Here is a 23,243-nt window from a genome sequence, read left to right on the forward strand (position 1 = left end):
CTCAAACTAATTATCAGATTTAAAATGATGACATATGAAATCAAAAAAATCTGTGTTGCTGCAAAACAACAACAGTGAAGCATAAGGTGCAGGTGACCAACCATTAATAACGCACATGAAGAAGATGCCAAGTGTACTTTGCAGAGCTGATTGACTGAGAAACTGGCCTGAGAACAAAATGCTGTCCCTAACAGAGAGCTAACACTGCCCTCTGGTGGTAAAACACTTCAAAAACAACTGAAGCCGTGCTGCTTCCTTTTAGCTCTGTGCACGCACATGCATGCATGACCTGCGCCTTATAGCACGAGACGTCAGTGGGAATCATGACTGAAAAGACGGGTGAAAATGTACCGCTTGTGGAGCGCTGAGACATTCTTTAGAAATTTACAGCTAATTTAAACCTGATGGCCTCAGTCCAGCCCGTTACAGCCTCTGGTGCAGCGGAGCCTCCATGAAATAGGAACCGGGCCCTCACTCATGTCAGAGTTGCTCTCAGGGAGCTGTGGCTAAAGGTCACAATGTCAAAGGTCAAACAGCACAACACATAACAGAAGGAAGAGGATTTATATACTATGTGAAAAAAGAAGCCATTACAAGGCCACTACCAAAATACTAAGTGAGAGCTCCCCTGACGTCTTAATTCTAACAGTTTTTGACTGATCTGGGCTGCACGCCTCTGGGCAAACACTTTCCTCAGCATTGGCTTTGACATGGAGGAAACCCCACCAGAGTCTGTCCCTTAATCTTCTCCAGAGGGTGGCCACTAATGTGGGGGTGTGTTCATGCACACATGCAAAGTCTTCCCACCAACATGTGCCTCATTGGTCATAAAATCTCAATTCCTGTGAGAAAATGGACTCAAACGCCGAACATGTAAAGGAACTGCCTGTGTCCTACCGCAAGAATGCACGCCTTCATTTCTTAAAAGACATTCCCCCCCCGTCTGCGCTGCTCTTTAGAGCGGCAGTTCGGATCCCTCGCCAAGCCCCGTGGGCTTTGAGAACCTTTAATGACTTCAGTGTGCGACTACTGGAAACACCGATGCTGTTTCCACAGGAGCTGTAGGTACTCGGACAATGAAGGGGCCAACAGCGCTGAATAAATTCACCACGGGACACAGCGTTGCACTTAAGCATCTTGCTTTGCAGCCTCAAACCGGAAAACACATGACCACCTCTGATCCTTTCTTGTAGTCATAGTTCTCCCTCTGCCCACCCCAAACATGCATCATACTGCAACAGCCTGTCAGTCTGACAAATCGTGGCATGCACTGTATCCCTGGGCGGCCTTTGTGACACTGGCAGCGGGAGGAAGTCGTGCAGACAGACAAAACCAAAAGGAAGAAATGTGTGAAGCGTGGAATGTGTTTTAACTGCTGACTGTACCACACAAGACAGTGTTGGCTACTCTGGGAGGATTTGGTGGTCAGACAGCTGAAACACACACACAGGCAGGGACGCACTACGAATCTCAGGGAATCTGAAAACAAAATATCCCGGGGCTGACGCTGGAAATAAGAAGTCACCACATGACTTGAATTTCCACAAGTTACAATAGAAATGTGACCTTTCCCTTTCTTTAGCCCGCATGCCTGAAACACCACAAGTGATGCCACAGGCTGTGCTAATAGATATAATCCGTCGTAATAAATGCATCTTTTATTACAAGCATTTTGTCCCCAGGAAATAACTGTGATTAAAAAAAGAGGAAGAAAAACAAAGGGAGCAATGGGAAAATGTGTTTCCGGTGTCTTAGCATGTGACCCCGGCTGAAAAAGATGAATGAAAGACTGAGAGAAAACAAATCTGGGAAGCGGTGCTCTTAAACCCTCTCCTGCCGCCGTTTCCTGTTTTAATCAATGAAGAGTAAACCGAACTCTTACATTTCTGCTCATCTCACACACAAACACACACACAGCCCGTCTGCTCGCCCCACAAGGCCACACCAGGTGTTTGCGAGGCAACACGCATTCCTGCAATGGCCCAAAGATGGTGACTTGGCCCTATCGCATTTCCACTGGAAAACCGCAGCTTCTGGATACCACACATGCCAGCGGGGTACCAGGGGGTGGCGTCGGCCACGGCGCTGTTGGCAGCAGCAGCTGCAGCGGTTGGCGAAACTCGGCCTTCATATTTCGCCTGGCTCTTTGGCCGAGCGGCTACGAGTCGCTGCTCGCCGAGCCGCTGTGCCAAAATCACACGGGGTATGTTACGCGTACTCTTTTAGACTCGTACCACCTCGCTGGTGTCTGAAGTCTAAATGAAGGTAGGGTCGCTGCTAAAATGACACAGCATTTCCTCTTTCACCAAAGCCTGCACGCTGAGACTGACAAAGGGCGTAAATAGGACTGACGCCACTTATTAATACTGACAGGTAATTCTGGGCAGTGAGATTTTTTGCTGGTGTTGCACGTGGTGCACGAGCCTGATGCGAGGATCTCAGGAAAATCTTTTAATACCCTAAGCTTTGCTTGGCAGTTCATACTAAAGCCCTATATGTTGAATTAGGACGGGCGCCTTGTGCTTTTTCTCCCGTGTTTACCGCGAGCCGTGGCTTGTCTGAATCCAGGAATGTAAGGAGTTGATCGCTGAGACACAGCGCCACTTAATTCCCCGGAGTCTAAGACCTAGCAGCCTAAAACACACCGAGGCCCTGTGCTGCTGAGGCCAACTATTTGTTTTTCCTCAGCTGCTGAGCGAGACTTCACACAGTTCGCACCAGAGGGAGCCATGCTCTCCAGCAGCGCTGCATTATGGACCATAGGAGGAGACAAGAGAGGCCCGATTGTCGCGAGGGAGGCATAACACCCCCTCGGTGTCCTTTTCACACTTCAACAGCTTTCTTCCACCTCCTCCTCCCCCTCTGCCTCCTTTTCAGGCAGAATTTAACATGCCACGGCCGATGCTCGGGATCTGTGTCGTGCCCCCTGTGCACTCTGCACACAGTTTAGAGTAAGTCTGCCATTACCAACCAAAAGACGTTTTCATCACGTTAGGTATTAGCAGCACTCCTGGCAAGGTGGTGGTTGTGGACCTGTGCTCGACAGCTTACCCTCCGGGGACTAAAGAAGAAGAACTTCACAGGTTATGCTTCTGCCCAGCTACTCGTCTTAGCAGCGAACTACAGACAGACAAAATCCTCTCTGGTGTATGATGAAAGCCAGGAATCTCAGAGCTAGCAGGGGCCCTGCCTGTGTTTGGACGTAGCTTATCCTCTGGTGCAACATTCACTGTACCAGGCAGCCGCACAACAGCTTCACCGGCCTTCCTGTCAGTTACAGAGCGATTTAGAGGAGCCTTTACACGAGGCAGCTGCTGGACTGACAAATATCGATCATTTCTTTAAATGTAGACATTTTAGCTCAGTCTCGTGCTCATTTTTATTAAAATTGGCAGTAAATCTCCCCTAAAATATGCCTGTGTGAAGCCAAAACTCAGTGACATTTCAACTTTTGTCTGTTGCGCACACAGCCTCAACAAACATGTGGCATTTCTTAACTTGCCATGTGCTTTCCAACAGAGTAGCATGTTTGGTCGGGCAAAAGAACAACCCAGTTACTTGAGAAAAGCAAAACCTGTTTGTTTCAGTGGTAATAAGATAACTTAAATGTGTCACTTCACTAGAAATGTCTACTAAAGACTTCCAAAAGTAAGCTTCCAGTGCAGGAAACAGCTGATTAAGCACTGAATCATAGTTACTGTAACACTTGTACTCTGATAACCAGATAACATGTAACCGATGTCTGCAGAGTCACTAATATTTAGTCATACTGATTAAAATATTACTCAGCAACAAATCCCCTACATTCCAGATGTAAGTATTACCTCTTAGCGCTGGAACACGCTGCATATTTAAATCGATCGAGCTACAGTGATAGGTAAACTTACCACTTCTGTGTTTGTAATCTTTGCCAGCAGGTCCGTCAGACTGTCACCCCACTGCGACTGGTCGGCTGAATCGAGCTGCAGGCCGCAGATCGCTGCCCCCACACTTCCTGTAGCGATCATGGATGGAGGGTACATGGCGAATCTGAAATCTGTTAGAGGAATAAAAACGTTTGAGTTAAATGTGAGTTTGTTAGTCTGAAGCACGAGCGTATGAAGTCAGGAAGCACAATCTTTGGTCAGGTGGGTGCATGTATTTACCACTGGTTTCTTTACTGCACGTTTCAGTTCGCAGGGTACAGATACGGTATGATTTAGTAATCTAGCAGTCAGCTAATAAATACTCCTTCTATTGCACCGGCTATGAACGCTGGGCTCGCTAATGACCAGGGGCCTGGATAATGAGGGTTCACTGGGCTTGTAAAGGAGCTGAAAAGCAACCACCCTCACCCCGATGCAGTCCCCCTTTCCCCAGCCCGGCCCCTTTTCTTCCATCTCCTGAGTAAATCGTGTGCTCGCTGAAAAAAGCCCCATAGCGCTTGGAAAAGAAGGAATAAAGAGGCTCAGTGCCTTTGCCAATGCGCACTGCTGTAGGTCCTTTTTCCACGTGTGGTCACAGGCGTGCGTCTCAAAGACCAATAACCTTGTTAGCTCCCCTCGCTGTCATTCATAATGCAAATGAGACAGCTTGTGAACGGGCCAGAAGCCCGAAAAGGCAACTGGCATACAGTGAGACAGACAGACAGACAGGGAGAGGTTTTCTCTTCATGCACGCACACACACACACACGCACGCACGCACACACACACACACGCACACACACACACACACACGCACACACACACACACACACACACACACACACACACCCTTCTGCATTCTCTCTTTATGTCTTGCTCAACTTCTACCTTTCTTCTTGGGTAACACATGGCCCGCTTGGACGGCCGGTGAATGGCACACATGCCGCCGTCTTTGTTGCTACAACAGGCAGCGGTTTGCATTGGCGGCCCTCCTATCTTTTAGCATATTAATGGAGTGGCGGGCCTATGAGAGGGAAGGCAGAAGAGTGTGACTCCATTGTCCAGAGTCATCACCTCATTTCACCCAAATGAGGGACGCGGCATCCATCCTCTCGCCACCGATTCCAATTCAGCTAGACAGGCTGCACAAAGACCCTGGCTGGACTTGAGGACAGGGGCTTGACAGGGGGGGGAGGAAGACGAAGAGGGCAGCGATGGACGGTGCGGTGACGAGGCAAGCGGGAGAAAAGAGGGGAAGGTCGCAGGCGTGGTGGGAGGAGGGGGAGCTAGACGACTCTGCTGCACATCGCTCTCGAGTCTGCGTCCAGACCCTTGTGAAGTTTTGGAAGAAGAAAAGACTTGCCCTCCAGTGACCCTCACCTCCTGCCTCCCATCCAACCCCCCACCCCCAATCCCTCCCTGCAAGTATTTCTCTGTTCCTGGGCCACCTCTGGGTTAGAGGAGTGAGCAATGGGGGCATAGAAACAGCCTGCACATTAACATATTGCTATATTCAATTGCAAAGCAAACCGCGTGCGATGGCTCTGAAGGAGATTTTTCTTCCTTCTTCTTTTTTTTTTATTTGGAATCAAAGAGGTAGGCCCTTTGATAGCTGCAGAGGCAGCCTCTCACTGCCTTTTTAACATGCACAGCCAGGCGCTTTCTCATCTTGTGGGCTCAGTGTTGACAAATAAATGAACTTATTATACACCCCTGTGTTAGCCGCTGGGCCTCTGCCAAGGGGGCGATTTATTAAAGGCTACCTCGAGCCAAGAGGAAAGAGCGCACAAAGCCCCCCGGCATTACATCACTGCTGTAAGAGCACAACTTTCTATAGAGGGCTGAGACGACAAAGGCATACAAGGATTTACTGTAAGTGTGCAGCGAGCGCAGAGCGACAGGCGAGGCAACAGACACCTCAGCGGCACAGGCGAGAAACAATGCGCCGATGCCTGCGTGCTTTCAGATGCAGACACACACTGACCCCCCCCACACACGCACGGCACAGATGTTGGTTTGTGGGAGAGCTGAGTGGCAGGCAGTGGGCAGCAAGCTGATTTTTCGCACTCAAGACAAGACAGGTCTGTAGCAGAACAAGGACGTGCGCGTGCAGCCGATGCGGGCTGACACTCGGGCCTGGTGGCTGCTGCATGTGGGGGGAAGAATGGCTGTATTTTAGGAGGCCCTCATTGATATTCATGTTGAGGATAAACAGTGTATGTAGCTGAGTGGGGACGCCTGCGATGGAAAGCTCCCTGTGAGCAGCGGCTGGCTGGCCCGGCCTGCACGCCTCTCAGCCCCTTCAATGGCCCTTTCTCCTCCCTGTGCCCCCTCGTCTCCATTCCTCCCTGTTCCTACCCCATGAAACTTCATCCTCGGGCCACCGGTCGCACATTCTCCTGCCCTACATGGCTCGCTCCATCTGGGTGGCTGCAACGCACACCACGCACATTAAAATTGTAAGTTAATTAAAGTTGGAAAGTTGAACAACAGCCAAAGAAAAAGACGGATTTACCCTGACCTCTCTTTCCACAGCGATAAATCAGCTTCTTGTATTCTATACATGTAGCGCTTATTGAACGTGTTTATTAAGGGAGCGCCGTTACGAGGACGCGGGGTTTGGTTGACTGATTAAGGTTAAAAGCAAACATCTCTTTAGGACTGGCATGACAGTATGTTTCACCACTAACGCAACACAGACCGTCAGCCAACACGACCTTCTCAGAAGACAATCCACCTACCGCGGCTGGCCGAGGCCCACACGCCGGCTTTTTTCCACAAATGCCAAACTAACAAACAACAACTTGATATTTCTGTCATTTCCATTGCTTCCTGTCTGGCTGTCACTCTGGAAACAAACTAAAAAACCCAAACCTGTGAGAGTTGCACACTCTTGCTCAGAATTGTGTGTTAATTGTAAGCTGCCCTTTTAGCCTCTCGCTATCACATCCTGTGTCACAGCTGCAGTCTTGAGTAACATCAGTGTTGAGATGGTCGAGTTGAGTGTTGAGGAGCGTACAGATTTGGAGAGCGATTTTTCTCCCGAACACAGTTACAGTTTAGATTAAATCGACTAAGCTTCATTCAAAAATCTCGGGCTATTCGTCCCTTTCAGATGACATCGTGTGGACTATTGTAATTCAGTGTCTGTACCCAATATACTGTCATGCTGCTCCATCGTTACCTCACCAATCACCACGAATTCCCTGCTCATTGTTAAAGAACGAATAAACAATCTGTAAACACGATGTCGGCTGTGCCTGACAGACAAACTGAGGCACAGCCGGCACCATGCACCGCTCTCCTCTCACAGAAGCATCGCGTCGGCGCCGACAGGCCACAAAGTGACGCTCAGCCACAGGTCAGACGTTTAGCTGACCTCAGTGGCCGCTCACATCAGCTTCTATGCATCTACTCGGCAACTGTCATAACATGACACGCCATTTAAGTCGCATTAGCGTGCCAACAGGTGTAGCACATCTGCAAGCTGCTTTGTAACCCACCCCCTTTGCCTGCTGTGTCTTCATCAGTCTCATCTGATGTGATCAATGTGAGCGATTCTTGTTTTTCCGTCCGAATAGCAAAAACAATCTTCCGTTTAGTGTATCGCTCCTGCAACAACCTCAAAGTGCTGTCGCAGTAGTTTTGATTAGATCCTACAGTTATATTTCCCTGTTCACGTCCTGCTTTTGAAATAAAGAACTAAATCCCAATGACAGCATTTAAAGGCCGTATCAAGTAGCCTTTAAAGAGGAAGACAAAAATGAGGGGACGGTGTGCTGAGAAAAATGTTGAGTCAAACTATCTGGAACCAAAGCATTTACTTTAGTACAAATATTAGTCTTTGTGGTTAACATGACGTCCGAGAAAAACACGGAAGATTTTGATTTCTAAACCTTTTTGCTGGGATAATTGTAGCAGCCGAAGCAAAATGTCTGCGATCTCCGGTGTGACTCAACCAGCCGCAGGATTTATACTGTGGTGCTGATTAAACAGCGAGGTGAAGAGGAGAACTCAGGACGTGCCACTCGATGATTCACCCTGTGTGTCACGTTACTGGGCACATACTGTCAGGAAGCCTTTTCCTGCTTCATCTGTTGACAATGCAGGCGGACCGGACATGATTCCTCACATCAGCGGAGCGTGCAGGGAAAGGATAATTCGCTGGAGAAGGTGGCTAATTTGTTCGGGTTCTGACTCATCAAACACGGAGGGGATTTTATGTAAACAAACACCAGCAAAGCTCTTTTCATTGAACACATCTGAGATGAATCATCCATCTTTACAATGCTGAGCCCAGGCTGGAGGGGATTCTCCGTGCCACGGCCCCTTGGAGTCGAAGCTACAAGGAGCATTCCTGCCTCTGGACTAGAGAGACTTAACAGGCAAAACAAAAGAAAGAGGGCTTGTGAATCAAGCTGCGACATTTGAGCTGTCGCCGATTTAAAGACGCAGCTCATAGAACCCAGAAAAGGCCAAAGAGGCCGAAAGCTGCCGGTTTCCAGAAAGCTAAATTGAAACATTCCCAACATGGAGGTTGGGAATAAAATAAACGGAATAATACCAAAGTTACACTGCAGTTGAAAGTAAGCACGGCTTCAGTTCCCTCGTGTTTGTCAGCTAGTGAATCATTAGTTGTCCTGATAAACTAACCAGTTAATCATCAAGTCCCTTCATACGTAGTTGAAAGACACTTCCACATACCAGCAATAAGTGATCAAATACTATTCGGAGACAAAAGAACGAGCGCTCATTACTTGGATCCCAACTTGTAGCGAAATCTGCATTGTGTCGAGTCTCTCTTGGACAGCGCTGCTGGCCCGGATCCAGAGATTTCTTTTGATCAGCTTCTGTGACCATTGTCACCATTCCATGCATACCATTACAGAAAAAATGCACCCTGCCAATATGGCAAGAAGATGGGGCTCAATGACCGCAGCAGACAGGTTGGGCTGCATCTGTCTGCCCCACGCACCCCGTCCATTCTCCCACTTTAACTCGGGTGAATAAGAATAGAAGAGGAAGCTCAGAGTGCTCGGTGTCTGTGTCTAGGAACGGAGGTTCATAATCTCCCTTAATGAGCTTGTTTCTGGGCTATTATCCGGCAGCCTGCCTGAGGGAAACGCTGGCGTTTCCTATCAAGTGGCCCTGCAGCGCTGACCCTCACACGGCTCTGCATATGAAATGTAAGGGCCAAGCCTTTTGTCTCCTTTCTCCCAGTCTCTAGCTGAGCCCCTGAGCCATTTGCATAGTCCTGAATGGACCAGCCAATGTTATTAATTAATACAGAGCCAGCCTGCGCCACCTGACAAAATCCCACCGAGTGGCCCGAACGGAACTGTTTCATCAAAAGAGAGGAGCCATTAGGAACGAGAGGCCTTATTCTCCTCTCGAGAACAGAGAGCCGTGGTTTTACGCGTGGTTTCTTTTCCCGTAAAGGGACAGCGGCGGTGGGACCGAGGCCACAGGTGACCCCGCTGTCGACCGGCTCGTAAACCTAAATCCTCCCGAGAGAGAAATCCTCCTGCGCCTTTACCTTCTCAACTCTGCTCAGAGGATGTCTTCGAGGAGGATTCTCACCAGATAACCCGAAGATTTACAGCTGGCAATGTTTCACAAACGGGTCTCGTATTCCCAGAGATCCTCCGATGCACCAAACCGTTGACTCACTCGTGCTGAATCTTTCCTCATTTTGCCCTCACTTCGTGCTTGCCTGGATACGGAGCGTGTACACAAATAAACGGCCGATGACGGTCCAGAGCGATCTCCACAGCGAGGCTCTCCTAGAGTACAGTGTCAGGAGGACGATTCTCGTAAATTTATTTCCACTGCCTCATTGAAGCAATTACGGACAAAGTGCGCGCCGAGTCTTTCGCAACGTTGCTTGGGGAATAGGTCCGATCCCTGACACGCTGTCATTCCAAACATTAATCCTCTGGCAAAAATACGGGGTGAGACAGGAAAAAAGTGAGATATGAGAAAACTGAGGGAACCGGACTGAGGACACAGGGGAAGTATTAAAAAAATGAAGCGTCATCTCAGACTCTGCTGTCTGTATTGAATCCATTGCACAATCGGTGCAGGAGATCGCCTCATGCTGCGATTGTCACGTATCTATTCATCTAACTGTGTACACTCCTCCCAATGTTGTCAGCAGAAGGAGGTGTTTCCCATGTGTGTGTGTGGGGGGGTGTTAGTTAGCATTCCTATTTGTGACCTGCAGAGAAAATGAAGCAGCTGCTGGTCGCTGACCAGTTTGTGGGGGGCAAAGAGCATTATTAAGGATGACTTGTGCGGTTATCCAAAGTAAACGTTCGCACAAAGTCCTCGAGCGTGCCCAGAAGCAGTGGAAGAAGGTGCTCGTGGCCCCGCCTGCTTTGTAGCTCTGATCGTGGTGACCTGAGGGAAATCTGCCCTATTGCAAACGCCATCATGTCCTCCAGCAGCGGGGCGTGGAGGCGTGTGAAGTTAAGAGAGAGAACGTAGGAAATTTGAAAACATGACATGCCTCAGATTTGGCAGCACAAAAACAATACCCTCCTCTGGCTCTGACTCCCCTCACCCCTCTTGCATCTTTTCCACTTTGACCTCACTCTCCCTTCATATCATGTTGAGGCTCTCGTTCCTTCCATCCCTCCCTGCATGTTTGATCTTACGGGAACCATTCAGCTCAAGTGTAAAAAGACAATGGTCTGCCTGCCTCCACCCTTGTCCGTTTGTCTTTTCGACCCCCTCAATCAGGCTTTGAAGCGTTACTTCAGAGGCTGCTGGGAGAAGACAGACGATGGATGTCAGACCTGAGAGGCTGACACTTTTACGACTAATGCTTTTCTTAGGAAGAATATTTTCTCACTGAAGGTAAGGCTAGCTGTGACTGGCCCATAACAGATCTCCAAAGAAGACTTGGACACGGCCCTGAAAGAAGAAACGGCAAAGACAACACTACAAAGTATGCTAGCGTAAGCCATTAGTGCTTGGTTTGATTTGGCACAGACGACAGAAAAAAGATCGAGGAAAAGATACGGTCATCTTTGGACTCAATTCGTCCAGACTGGCTCAGCGATTCATTGCAGGGAATCGAATCGAACGTTTCCTACCTGTGGCGCAGAGGGCGATGAAGGTCTGGACGTGTTTCCGAATAAGTGCCAGCTTATCCTCGGGCAGCGGCAGCCTTCTCACGATGTGCTCGATGAAATCGTTCGGTGTTACTGCTGCCAGGTTCCACTTCAACTTCCCCAGGACCACCAGTTCCCATTCCTAGAGAGAGCGAGCAGAAAAGGGATGGCGGAAAAACAACTTCAGCTGCAGCTCTGCACTTTTATTGTTTAGCCAGGTGCGCTTGAGCCAAAAGTGTGTTAATGTGACATACACGGCGAGCATCTGGAGGTTAAGTGTTATTGTTATTAGTCTCTGCTCGGCTGGGCCTGGGACAGAGAATCACCAGCAGTGCCACCAACCCAGGTGACCCGGCATCACTGTCTCCCTCCCTGTTGGTGTCTGGCATGTGGGGACTTTCCTAAAGAGGCCCATCAGAGGCTCTGCTGTGTGAGCGCAGAGTGAACACGGATAAGCAGCCTATGTCTGCTGAGCACAGTCAGCATTAAGTATGTCATCTCTTATCTCAATATATCAATCAGAATCCTATTTATGCACTGCAGCACTTAGTTACTATATTTTTCCACATGAAGTGTCTTGAGGAAAGACTGAAACTCCGTTTGATTAATCAGCATCTGAGTCTTTCATTTAGATCTCACAGCAGGATGTGCTGACACGTGCTCATCCATCTGCACGTCTGTAACACGGGGTGAGGATACTAGGTGTGGCGTTCTCTTTTCTGAGACTGCATTGTTACTTTCACTTCCTAGAGGAGGAGGTGATTAACGAAAGAGCTGGTGACTAATTTGGGAAAAAATGTCAGCGGTTTGGTTCCGCACTGCAGCCTTGTGACTGGGAGGATGGATGTTCTTCATTTTCCCTTTAAGAAGGAGAGACCACATGGACTCGGTCATGAGACAATTCAATATGGCCGCCCCTACTAGCAGCATGCATTGTCCCAATCAAAGTGACCTTTGTCAGTCATGTCATGCTTTGCTATCTTGCTGATGTTTGAGAGACTGAGAAACAGGACATGTTCCTGATGAAATCTGGAGTTTCATAAAGTGAAAGCCGTCTTCTTCTGGCTACAGCAACGTTTTTGTCTGATCATTAGCAGCCTCCTGCTATTAAAAGGCGTTTTCCATCCATGACAGTACGCAACACCAAAGCCTATAGCAATAGCTGCGACAAACCTTGCAACACATGCTTTATGCTGACAAGGGTGGCAATCTGGTATCACCCACTTCCTTCTGCTTACTGCCTTCCTCTGGTCACACCTTCTTCGTAAAATTGTGGTTCTCTTTACAAGAAGTTCTTACTAAAGATGAGGACAAAAAAACGATCACATGCCCCGAGCAGCTGATCTGTTTCCTGTATCTGCGTGTCAGCCAAAATACTGCCTTATACAGAAACACAGAAAGGAGGCCTCAGCAAACCAGTTCAAGGACTGAGGGCTTCGTCTGCAGTCTGAACATGAAGGTATCAGAGACGGTTTTTTGTCAAGTGCAGCACTGCATGCAGATGATACGAGTTTCCAGCCACAGCAGCGCATTTTGCTTTTCTTTTCAAAATAAGCTGTTTGAAACTGGAACTTTAACACGCTGGCTCGGAGTCGGAACCTTCATTAAACAAATGAAATTGTCATTCCAGAAAATTACGGGAAAGCAACAAATCAACAGCAGCTCGTCTGGGGCTTGAATGTGCTGCAGCGGCAGTCTGCTCAGTGGGTAGAGCCGCCAGTCAGGCAGCGAGGCAGGCCTGCAACCATCAGCCCCGTCTGAATCATAATATGTGGCCTCTTTCACAACATGGGTGGGATTGGCTGTTGTTTACTGAGGAATGTTTATGTAGCGCCACAGAGCAGGAGGGAAAATACTTATCTGATGTGAAACTGACTTAATTAATTGGTTTGCCAGCACAACAGAGCTTATATTCATTAAACAGGACACAGAATGGTGACTTTTTCTGTACCGTGGGTTTCATGTGCAGTTAGAATCAGAAACAGTGACTCGTGACCTCACGTCAGCAATGTGTGCATCCACAGTTATTTTTGGACACAGCTAAACTGTAAAAGGCAAACTTGAATTTCTCCGTCTCTCCCTCTCTAGCTCACAGGAACAGAGAACTTTGGCTCCAGTTCAATATGACCTCGCTGATCTGTGAAAAATATCTACCAGCAGATGGCGATGGAGACCACCGCACAGGCTGGAAGGTTACTGTAAAGCCTTGAGGGTCTTATACAGTAAAGAGAGCCCTTGTAGAACAATCCTGCACTGAGCTCCTTCCTGCGCCTTTCATGTCTAAAGCCTGGACAACCGATTCAGTGAAATGGGGACAGTGTCGAGTATACCTCACATTTGAAACCTTTAAAGAAGGAAATACTCGAGAACAAATCCCGGCTTCCAAACCTGCTCTGATGAAGAAGAAGTTATGTAATATGTTTAACCAGCTGATGGTGACAATGTGAGTCTGCAGATGTGTTACTGCAAACTGCGTGAAACACGTAGAACTGTCGCTTACCAGCAGCTCTTGTGGTCTGATGGAGTTATCTGTGTAGATGCACAGCTTCTCTGCAGTTAATGGACGAGTCTCTTTCAATTTGGATGCAAGAAACATGCACACTGCTCCCAGCAGCTGCAGGTTACACTTTTTGGTGGGTACCACTGCTAGAAATCTGTCTAAGTAGTTCATGGCCAAGGGAAAAACTTCTTCCTCGCACTTCTGCTCCTCACAAACCTATAAGGAGACAGCACACAAGGCGACAACGTTGACGACACGTGACTTCCTTTTCAGCGCTTGAAACGTATATAAAACTTTTGTGAAATAACGAAACAAAAGAGTGATCACATAAGAGCACATTTAAAATCAATGACACACATAGTTGGGGCTCAGCCAAGAATTTGCGCCCAGCCCAGATCTGTTGCGACATCACAAAATAATTCGAAAGAAATTATTTCACAAAGACTGAAATAACTTTAAGACACATACTCTCAATAGACTCGCATTCCTGCAGTTCATTCACTAAGAAATGAATTCAAGTCACAATCAGCCGAGCCAAAAAAACACCAGGAAAGCGCAGCACACGGAAACACACTTTTTTTTTAAAACAGTCGTCATATTTTCATAAAATATTTAAAAATAGAAATAAATTATCTGGAGCGACTTTCTTCACACCATAATGTTCAGCAGACTCTTCCACATCATATCCGACAATTCCTATCCGTATCCATGCGCGATAAATATCAAGAAAATGTCAAAATAAGAGGCAAGTCGCAAGCGGCTGGTGTGGCGTGCCTCACCGCCGAGCCGATATAATTATTTCAAAAATTAATTAAAAATCTCCAGTGCGTCAGATTCTGACAATATTTACATGAAAATAAAGAGGAAAGACTGCAGATTGTTTAGAGAAGGCTGTTGACCCGAAATATTTGACGGATCGTCAACAAATGAACAGAAATCTTCGGCAAGTCACTGGAGACCAAAAGAAGCGATAAGGCCCTCGCCCTTCCCGACATTTAAATAGATATCTAAAGCGATCGCAACGCTTTTTGTGATCGAGTGTGTATTTGGTGGACACCTAAGACCCTCTTCTGTCATTACCGACGGTTTTTACGCGCTGTTACTTTGCTTTTGACACTGTAAATCCTCTTAAAAGCACTCCTATAAAAACCAACATGGCGATACAGCGCAAGTCAGCATTGAATTGGGGGAGTGCATACGTGTGCATGAAAAATATTCAGCCTATCTAAAATAATAACATCAAATAATCAACGGGCAACATGTGCAGACACCATGTGAGGCAGATAAAGGAAATCCTCCGGTGCCACAGATGGCACAGCTGCCACTTTCGTAAACGCAGCGATCGGACTTTAAAAATGGAAAGAAATTGCGTTAAACGGCACCGACGAATAATATAAGGAAATAGCAGTCGGAAATATGAGTCGTATGCCATATGTGCTCCTCGGAATATTTCAACCATTGCTCGATAAAGAAATGAAACAAATCGAGAGGCTTTAAAGTCGAGCACGGAAATAATATGTCTTGTCAGCACTCGGTGTTTCGCTATACCTCCAACATCCAAGTGGCCACCATTCTCCTCATGAACGGCTGAATATCTTTCTGGACGCCTTTGAAATAAGAATATTGGGGTAAAAACCTCTCCTCTATAGTCAACAAGCGCTGCAGGACTCTGTCATCGCACAGCAGATTCGGATCGGGACGAGCTCGTATGATGGTGTCCATTTCGAGGCAGAGCAGCTCCATGGTGCTGGTGTTTTCACTGAAGTTAAAAAGTAGGATTTCGCTTTCGGAGACGTCAAAGGCGTGTTGCAGAGCGAAAATGCAAAAAGATGGCAGGAAAAGTCTTTTAGAGGCATAAAAAGCGAGACTGCAGGGGCTCCGTAAGAGTAGTCCTGCCTCTCCTTGTTGAGAACTTTTTCCTCTCTCCCCACAGCTCGCCTCTACTTTCGCTGCCTAAGATCAGGCGCATTTAGCCTGCCCTGCGTCCGCCACTGACGCAACTGCATTACTTCTGTATAGACACAACAAGCTGCATTCCAGTCTCTCTTTCTACTGCCCTGCTGTGAAAGACAACTTTCACCAAACTTGATGCATTTTAGATGCAGATGCACAGCAGTGTAGGGGCAAGCACAGAATAACACCATCCAACTATGGCCACGTTATTTTACTAACTGGGGTTCAAATAAGGCAATTAGACTTATTCCTGTGGCTGCGTTAAAGCGTTTAGCCTACTGACAGTGCATTCAGGTACAGTCCTTGCGTGCATTTTTATTGGGGGGCTTCTTGTTGATGCTGGTGCCTGATGAACTTATGATGATCGTTACAAAATCAGGATATAGAATTGTTACAATATGTTCATTGTTGCTTTATTATTGCACATATTTTCAGCATCAAAAGGCTCCCAGAAGTCAGCTTTAGTTGATAAAGTGCTTCAAGAGCCCTCTTGTGAAAATAATTTGTATATTATCTCAGATTACGGAGCCAATGAGAGAACTAATTTATTGATGTCTGCCACTTTTTTCATTGCATTGCAATGGACTCGGTGAACCTTGGTGCAGATGTGATGCATGTAGATACTGTAGGCAAGCAGCCATAAATACAAGTTAGCACTTAAAGATGCACGCGCACGCACACGCGCGCGCGTCCGCATAGACGTCAAACCCGCCAGCGCACATAGACGGACACACATCATCTTATACTTTTTTTATAGCCGCCACAAAGCTGCTGGTGGTTTATGAGATAACTTTCTAGGAAATTTCTAGCAGCATTGACTTTTTTTTCTTTTGCATAATCTGCTGTTAAAGATAACACAAAGATGAGACGCGCTGGATTTGCACAACACAAATAATATCAACAGAAAGAAAATCACTATATATATATATATATATATGAATATATATATTTACACACACACACACACACACACACACACACACACACACACACACACACACACACACACACACACACACACACACACACTTATATACTTTTAATTAGACTTCTGTCATCATTTACATGGAAAAACAAGCAGGTGGAAACGAGAATGTAAGTCGTTGAGCAGATAATTAAAAAAATGACTGCCAAATGATTTAGCCTCACATACAGTCACAAAGAGAATCTGCATGGGTAAATATGTTAATCCCCGTCCCATTCTTAGTCAACTTCAAAGAGCAAGCCGTGAAAGAAACGAGACATCGCTGCATCAGGGGAAGACTGGGGACTGTAAAGTCCTCAGAGCTTTAGAGCTGTTAATTTCCATCTGAAGCTTGCTGGCTCTATAGCAGTGCTTGTGAGAAAAGTGGTGGAAATGTCTCTTTAAAGTTTTTTTTCCAGTCTAAGTTGCTTCCTCCTCCTATTTGCATAGCCAATAGCTCCTCAGCCCTCGAATGAGGCTGTACGATTGTTACTGGGCAGATTTCATTGGCGTCTGCAGTGTTTAGTGCCCCCTAAAAACTGTCACGTTTTTTTAAACAACTGCCTGAAATGAAAGAAGTCAGCGCACAGGGACATCACCACAAATCATTCTCACTTGAGAAAAAAAATCATAAACACCAAATTTAAAGGCGTTTGATCCTGACTGATAGATATTCTCAATTGAAAAACGCGAATATCTGCACTTTATGATGGGTCATACTTAAAATGGACAGTTTTAAGTTACATCAAGGCAGAAAAACCTTCACAAATATGTTCTTGACTTGATCAAAAAGGATCCTTGTCACAGGATAAGAAGAGACAAAGTTGCATTATTTCTTATCAAACACGCCAGTTTTAAATAAGAACGAGCAACAAGAATATGGCCAAACAGGTACTCCAGTCCTATCAGCTGCGCTCAGCACACCACGCGCAATTACGCAGTCTGATTGTTCTTTGTTACAGGTGAGGCATTAATTCAAATCAGCGGTTAGATCTGTTGAATATCACACACCCACACAAACATTCTTCAATCCCTAAAAAACCACTCTCTGAAAAAAGTGGGGGGAAAAATCCCACCCACACACGAAGGCTGAAAAGAAGTCGATTCAATCGTGTTAAAGTGTTTTCAGATCACACAATAACCAAAAAAGACTCATAATGACTCAAACATGTATCTACTTCAGTGGAAAAGCATTTCACACCCTTCACTCCATCATTTACGCGGTTGAAGTACCAACATATTACTCTGTTAACACAACAGATGAGTTTCTATTTTTTTCTATTGCCAAAAAGTGACACCAACTGCTCCTCTGAGTGAGTTCAGAAGAAGCAGCAAAAGCAGGAGCGTGTTTTTTCTCTCTCCCCGGAAGCATTCAATTATCACACCAGAATAAAACGGGAACCCGCCCTGCAACTTCGAAACGTTAAGGAGTGGCGACAGTAGGCAGGCAAAAGCACCCCGGGAGGGGGGCGATCAATAAGTAGCGATGTTTTAAAAGTTTGTTGAAAATTATGCGCTGCACACTGCAGGAAATATCTGTCGGAGCAAAAATCTTTTGTGCTGCCTCAAACTTTGAAATGTCATGTTTGGCTCAGTTAAGTTAAATAAAACATCCCGAGGATACGGGACAAGTCCGGTGGTTTGCGTTTTATCAACATTATTATTTTCGCGAAGCGAGCGGCGGGGAACTACCCATTTATCTTGTCTATGAAATTTACCGAAATAAAATAACAGAAAACAACAAATTTTCAGGAGCCACCGGGTCATTTATCCTTTGTTTTCATAAAATAAAATAAAAATAAAAATCCCCATTTAATTCATCACTAAAAGAAACGTGGTCACTCTTTGTAACGAGGATCGGCCAGTGAGTCATCACCGCGCATTTCACACTTTAAATCACCATCACAACAAGCAGAGAAGAGCAGCCAACAACCGATAATGACAGCGCCCCGAAGTTCCTTTTATCTGCTTCTTTTACCGACATCAAGATGGGAATCTGATGCTCAGAAAAATGTCCCACAAGACAAGAAAAGTGTCGGAGGGGAATTTGACAAGTTCCTACTGAGTTATGAAATGACAGCAGCTGAGATCTGACAGTTTGGGAGTAAAACACAACGAGTGAGAAATTAAACAGCTCTCCCTTTGAGATGAGGCACACTGTGCTTTCTACTAACCTGCCAGTCATCGCAGGTGTTATATTGTGTAAACAGTCTAAAGCAGATATAACAAAACTTTGATATATTTTATTACCAATATTTATTTAGAAATAACAGATATTTATAGGCAGCTTTTATTCAAAGAAATGCTAATATATATGGTTTAAAACAACAGAAAATACCTTAAACAGCTGTTTAAAAAAAATAATAATTTATTTGTCCAATTAGACTACATCCCCATGAACCCCAAACTAAAATCACCAAGAAAAAAACAACCTGTGAATCTTTTGCCCAGACAAATGAGCTCTCTGGAGGTGTGTGAGAAGACAAAATAAAATAAAACACCCCAAACACACATGTACATCAACAGGTCAGTAATGGCTACACAGGAGACCTTCTGTAAAAGTCAAATGAAATAACATTTAAAAATGACTAGAATGAGACAATAATCGGACATGATGTAACTCTAAATCATCATGTTTGTGTAAAAACTTTAAAGAAACAGGAATCCTGCATATGTGATGGAACAAAGACATTTTGTTAAATTCCATCTTCGTCTATTTAGTTTGACATGTATTAATTAGCTGTATACCTGTATTTAAACTGTTAATATATAGATTATATATATTTCTTTTTTTTTACAAACATAATTGATCCAGAAAATGTTTATTAGTCTATTTTTTAAATAATGTATTAACACTCTTAATATATTAGATTATTTTTTGATTGCTTAAAATCTGGTAGCTTTTCTAAAATTAGATGACAGATTTAATTATTTGAAAGACAACAACACAAATAAAATGAAACATTTCATTATTATAATTTTCAAATGCTAATTTTTGAATTTTCTGGATATCAAATCAGTTTGGTTTCCTTTTTATTTAAATGTTATGAAGTGATAGGATACATTTCCACTGAAATAAAAAAAGAAGAAGAGACAGAGGGATGTTTAGAAAGATGGAAATCAGGAAAAGAGAAACTAATTTGGCATAACAAATTGATTAGATTTTTATTATAAAATTTATTATCTTACACAAAGACATAACAAAGGTGTTCAATCTGTAATAATAAAAGAAACAGTCAGTAGGTGAAATGGCAGCATTAGTCCTGACTTGAGTATTCAGCATCCTTATCTCTCTCTGCTTGAGACAAAACCTTTTGGATTTATCCGTTAATTACAAATAAATACGTTGAATTGAATTGACAGAGGATGCAAAGAACCAAGGAGTCCTCTCTGACAGCAGCATCACGAGCCAATCACAACCTTAAACACTGCCAAGCACATGAGTTACGTAACAATAATCTTGACACAAAAACATGCATGAAAAGGGTTTTTCTTACATGCTTTCAGTTTGAAACTTGACAACCACTGTGTCACAGCAATGAATCACATTTGAATTCTGATGAAAACATCACTCATACATCACTTCATGTCATTTGTTTATCGCACCCATATTTCCCCATTTTGGCAGTATTTTTTTGTGGTTGAATAACTGCAGATGTGTGAGCCAGAACAACAATACGGACAGAAGCTGCTCATCCATGATAAAAAAAAGCACCACGTTGCATGCAAAGCTTTGTGGAAAACTATCATCCAACCGACTAGTTGCAGAAATCACAAACTGTTTATTGGCTGAAATGAAACATGCTGATACAATATCAAAAAATGCCAGCTTTCTGCTAAATCTCGCTGACCCATCAGGTCGTTAAAAAACACAACAAAGCACAAACATCAGTTACTGCTACCAGCTTCAGATTAAAATGTCAGAAACTAATATAAACCTAAATGATTTTGCATTCATGAAAAATGCCTAAAAAGGTTGTTTAGAAGCGCACAAATGTCATAGAACGTCTGAAAAAATCGACTTGTATACACAAAGCCTTAAATTTCAGCAGATCTTAAATCAGATGATCAGAAATCGGAAGTGAAGATCTGCTCAGCCTCCATCAGTCAGGATGAGCAGCATCAGCATCACGAAGGAAAACTCTTTTTTTTTAATCTGCTGGGGGCATTTCCCCCCATTTAGAAACAATATAAGATGCATTTCCAGCAGCTGTCACTGTTGAAGTTTGTCCACAACGTCTCCTCTGACCACCTGTGGGATTTTATTACTCCACAATGTTACAGTGACGCAGGTTTGGCATTGAGCGCTTGTCCCGCACTTCCCTCATCTCTTTGAAACACTGCCTTATTAATAACTGTTTAAAAAAACGGGAATTGTGTTCTGACATCTTTCGGCTGCGCTCATGTATAATGACAGGGAGAAGTGAAAGCCCTTCCTACTGGAAAAGGAACATCGAAAGAAACTCGAGGTAGATCCCAAAGGAAGATGTTTCGTTCCCTTTTCCAAATGAAGGGCTGTTACATATGTAGATATTACAAACTACCATGTGAACACAGTTTGTGTGACTCCATTAGCTCCTGATTATTTTACCTAATGATGCTTTGCTATTCACAACTCTTACAGAACAGCAGCGGCAGGCAGTGTAAAACTTTGTGAACAGTTAGAACATGTTCAGGACTTGCTACAGTGTATCTGTGCAGACATCACATACAGCTACAATAATAATCTAGATTAGGAACTCATAACATCAGCTGTTCTAAATTTAATATGACCGAGAGAGACAGGCAACTATGTCACACATCAGATAACGAGCGAATAAAAGTGGATATAAGCACCAAAATTTGTGTGTTTGTCCCTCTGGTGTCATTAATTAAAACAAACCTCATTAACCACTTGAATTATAAAAATGACTACCTTTTTTTAAAGATGGCCATCATTTCCAGAATTTTTTTCGACTCCTAATTTCTATATTTTTATATTAGGGGAAAAAAAATTTGGTTCTTGGTCTCGAGGAAAATTCAAGACAATCACAAAGACTTGTTTGCTTCTACTTTTGTTATGGACCTGTGACTCAAACAGTTTGTTTTAGACATTAAACATTCATCAAGCAGCAATTAAGTGCTTTGTAATTCAATTCAGATTCAAAATTTAATGCATGGTAAATGGCCTGTATTCGTATAGCGCTTTACTAGTCCCTAAGGACCCCAAAGTGCTTTACACATTTACCTTGGGTAAAGCTTAAACTGTTTTTTACCAGTTATCTGCCTTCAGATAACTTTTCCAGCACAGAATCAGCATCAACTGAGCGAAAACAGTCGATACTGAACCCAAAGCTGAGTTTTACAGCTTTGACTTCAACAACATCTGTTAATTGTCTGTGTAAATTCATAAATAATCCAGATGGCCCCGCCCCTCCCTGAGCCTGGTTCTGCTGGAGTTTCTTCCTGTTAAAAGGGAGTTTTTCCTTCCCACTGTCGCCAAAGTGCTGCTCATAGGGGCTCATATGATTGTTGGGTTTTTCTCTGTATGTATTATTGCAGGGTCTACCTTACAGTATAAAGCACCTTGAGGCGACTGTTGTTGTGATTTGGCGCTGTATAAATAAAACTGAATTGAATCAGCCATTCAGTCAAGTGATTTACCGGAACATAAATGGAATCTCATTTGCTCATAGGGGGTCATATGATTGTTGGGTTTTTCTCTGTATCTATGAAGCGCCTTGAGGCGACTTATGTTGTGATTTGGCGCTATATAAATAAAATTGAATTGAATTGAATGGAATCCTATTTTTCCTATCCGGTCTTTAAGTCTGACGTCATTAGCCATTTCCAGGTCCCAAAATCAAACGAACACTGCAGCATCACTGAGAGTTACAAACTGTCTAAATTCTTTCATCTTTAATAAAATGATCAGTGTGGCTGCTCTACCAGGTTTAACATCCAGGCATCCAGCAAAACAAAATTTATGAAGTTTAACAGAGTTAGAAGTTAGCAGGAAGTTAGCTCGCTAGTTTCCACCTAAACATGATATAGCATGTTCTGACTGGGAGATTTCTGAAGCATTCAAACGTACAGCTCTGTTATCACTTCCAACATAAATGAAGACAGAAAACTAAACAGCAGTGATGTTTGTAGGGTTACTGAAGTTTGGCTACCTGGTATATAATGATGCACTACGTGACTGCTAGCGACACAGCTATGTTAGCATAGCATAAACACAGTGAAGCTGGAGGATGAACACTAACTTTTTTCCACTCGATAAAAGTTAACGTGAGGGATTCTGGTGGTCAGGGACAAATGCAATCGCATGGCAGGATGCTGTAAACGGACCAAACTTCAGCAGGAGAACAACTGAGATAATCCATCCACAATACCAGGTTAGTCATTCATATACTGCTGCATGGGCTGGGCTGTAGTTACATCGTAAGGGTTTAAACACTGAGCTTTAAAATGAATAGCAGCAATAAAAAGTGAGAGGCTGACAGGGATCATTGACTGTTTTTAGGAGCTTGTTCAGATTAAATAGAACAAGATACAAAGCATGTTAAAAACACAACAGCCTTAATAAACGCAGAACAGTTTGGACCTGGAAGCAGGGTTCATACGTCATCACTTAAAGACCGGATTCTTACCAAGCACTCAAAGCACTTTTTATAAACTGGACTTGCACTACATGCAAGGAAAATTGCACACCTTGCTGAATGCATCAGGGACGGTTTGGAGCTTAGCATGTTGTCCAACATGCAGACTGGAGGAACCAGCATCACCAGCTAACCGAACAGCTGACAACTTGCTCTAAATATTGGC

General features: G+C 44.5%; 1 protein-coding gene across 3 annotated transcripts in view; it reads right to left on the bottom strand.

Annotated features, from left to right (window-relative positions):
- ccnd2a (cyclin D2, a) overlaps positions 1-23,243 on the bottom strand; it is a 161,859-nt gene that overhangs the window by 4,724 nt on the left and 133,892 nt on the right. Inside the window, exons 1-4 of one of the 3 annotated variants that reach the window (XM_004569121.6) lie at positions 15,068-15,557; positions 13,520-13,735; positions 11,002-11,161; positions 3,888-4,036 (exon numbers count right to left, since the gene is read on the bottom strand). In XM_004569121.6, coding sequence (XP_004569178.1) covers positions 3,888-4,036; positions 11,002-11,161; positions 13,520-13,735; positions 15,068-15,262 — 720 coding nt within the window. In that variant the 5' untranslated portion in view covers positions 15,263-15,557. Of the gene's footprint in view, positions 1-3,887; positions 4,037-11,001; positions 11,162-13,519; positions 13,736-14,173; positions 14,845-15,067; positions 15,558-23,243 lie in introns of those variants that run through there. The other 2 variants (XM_004569122.6, XM_076885537.1) reach the window with 2 other exon arrangements.

Source organism: Maylandia zebra, linkage group LG7 (assembly GCF_041146795.1).
Source record: "Maylandia zebra isolate NMK-2024a linkage group LG7, Mzebra_GT3a, whole genome shotgun sequence".
Taxonomy (NCBI): Eukaryota; Metazoa; Chordata; class Actinopteri; order Cichliformes; family Cichlidae; genus Maylandia; species Maylandia zebra.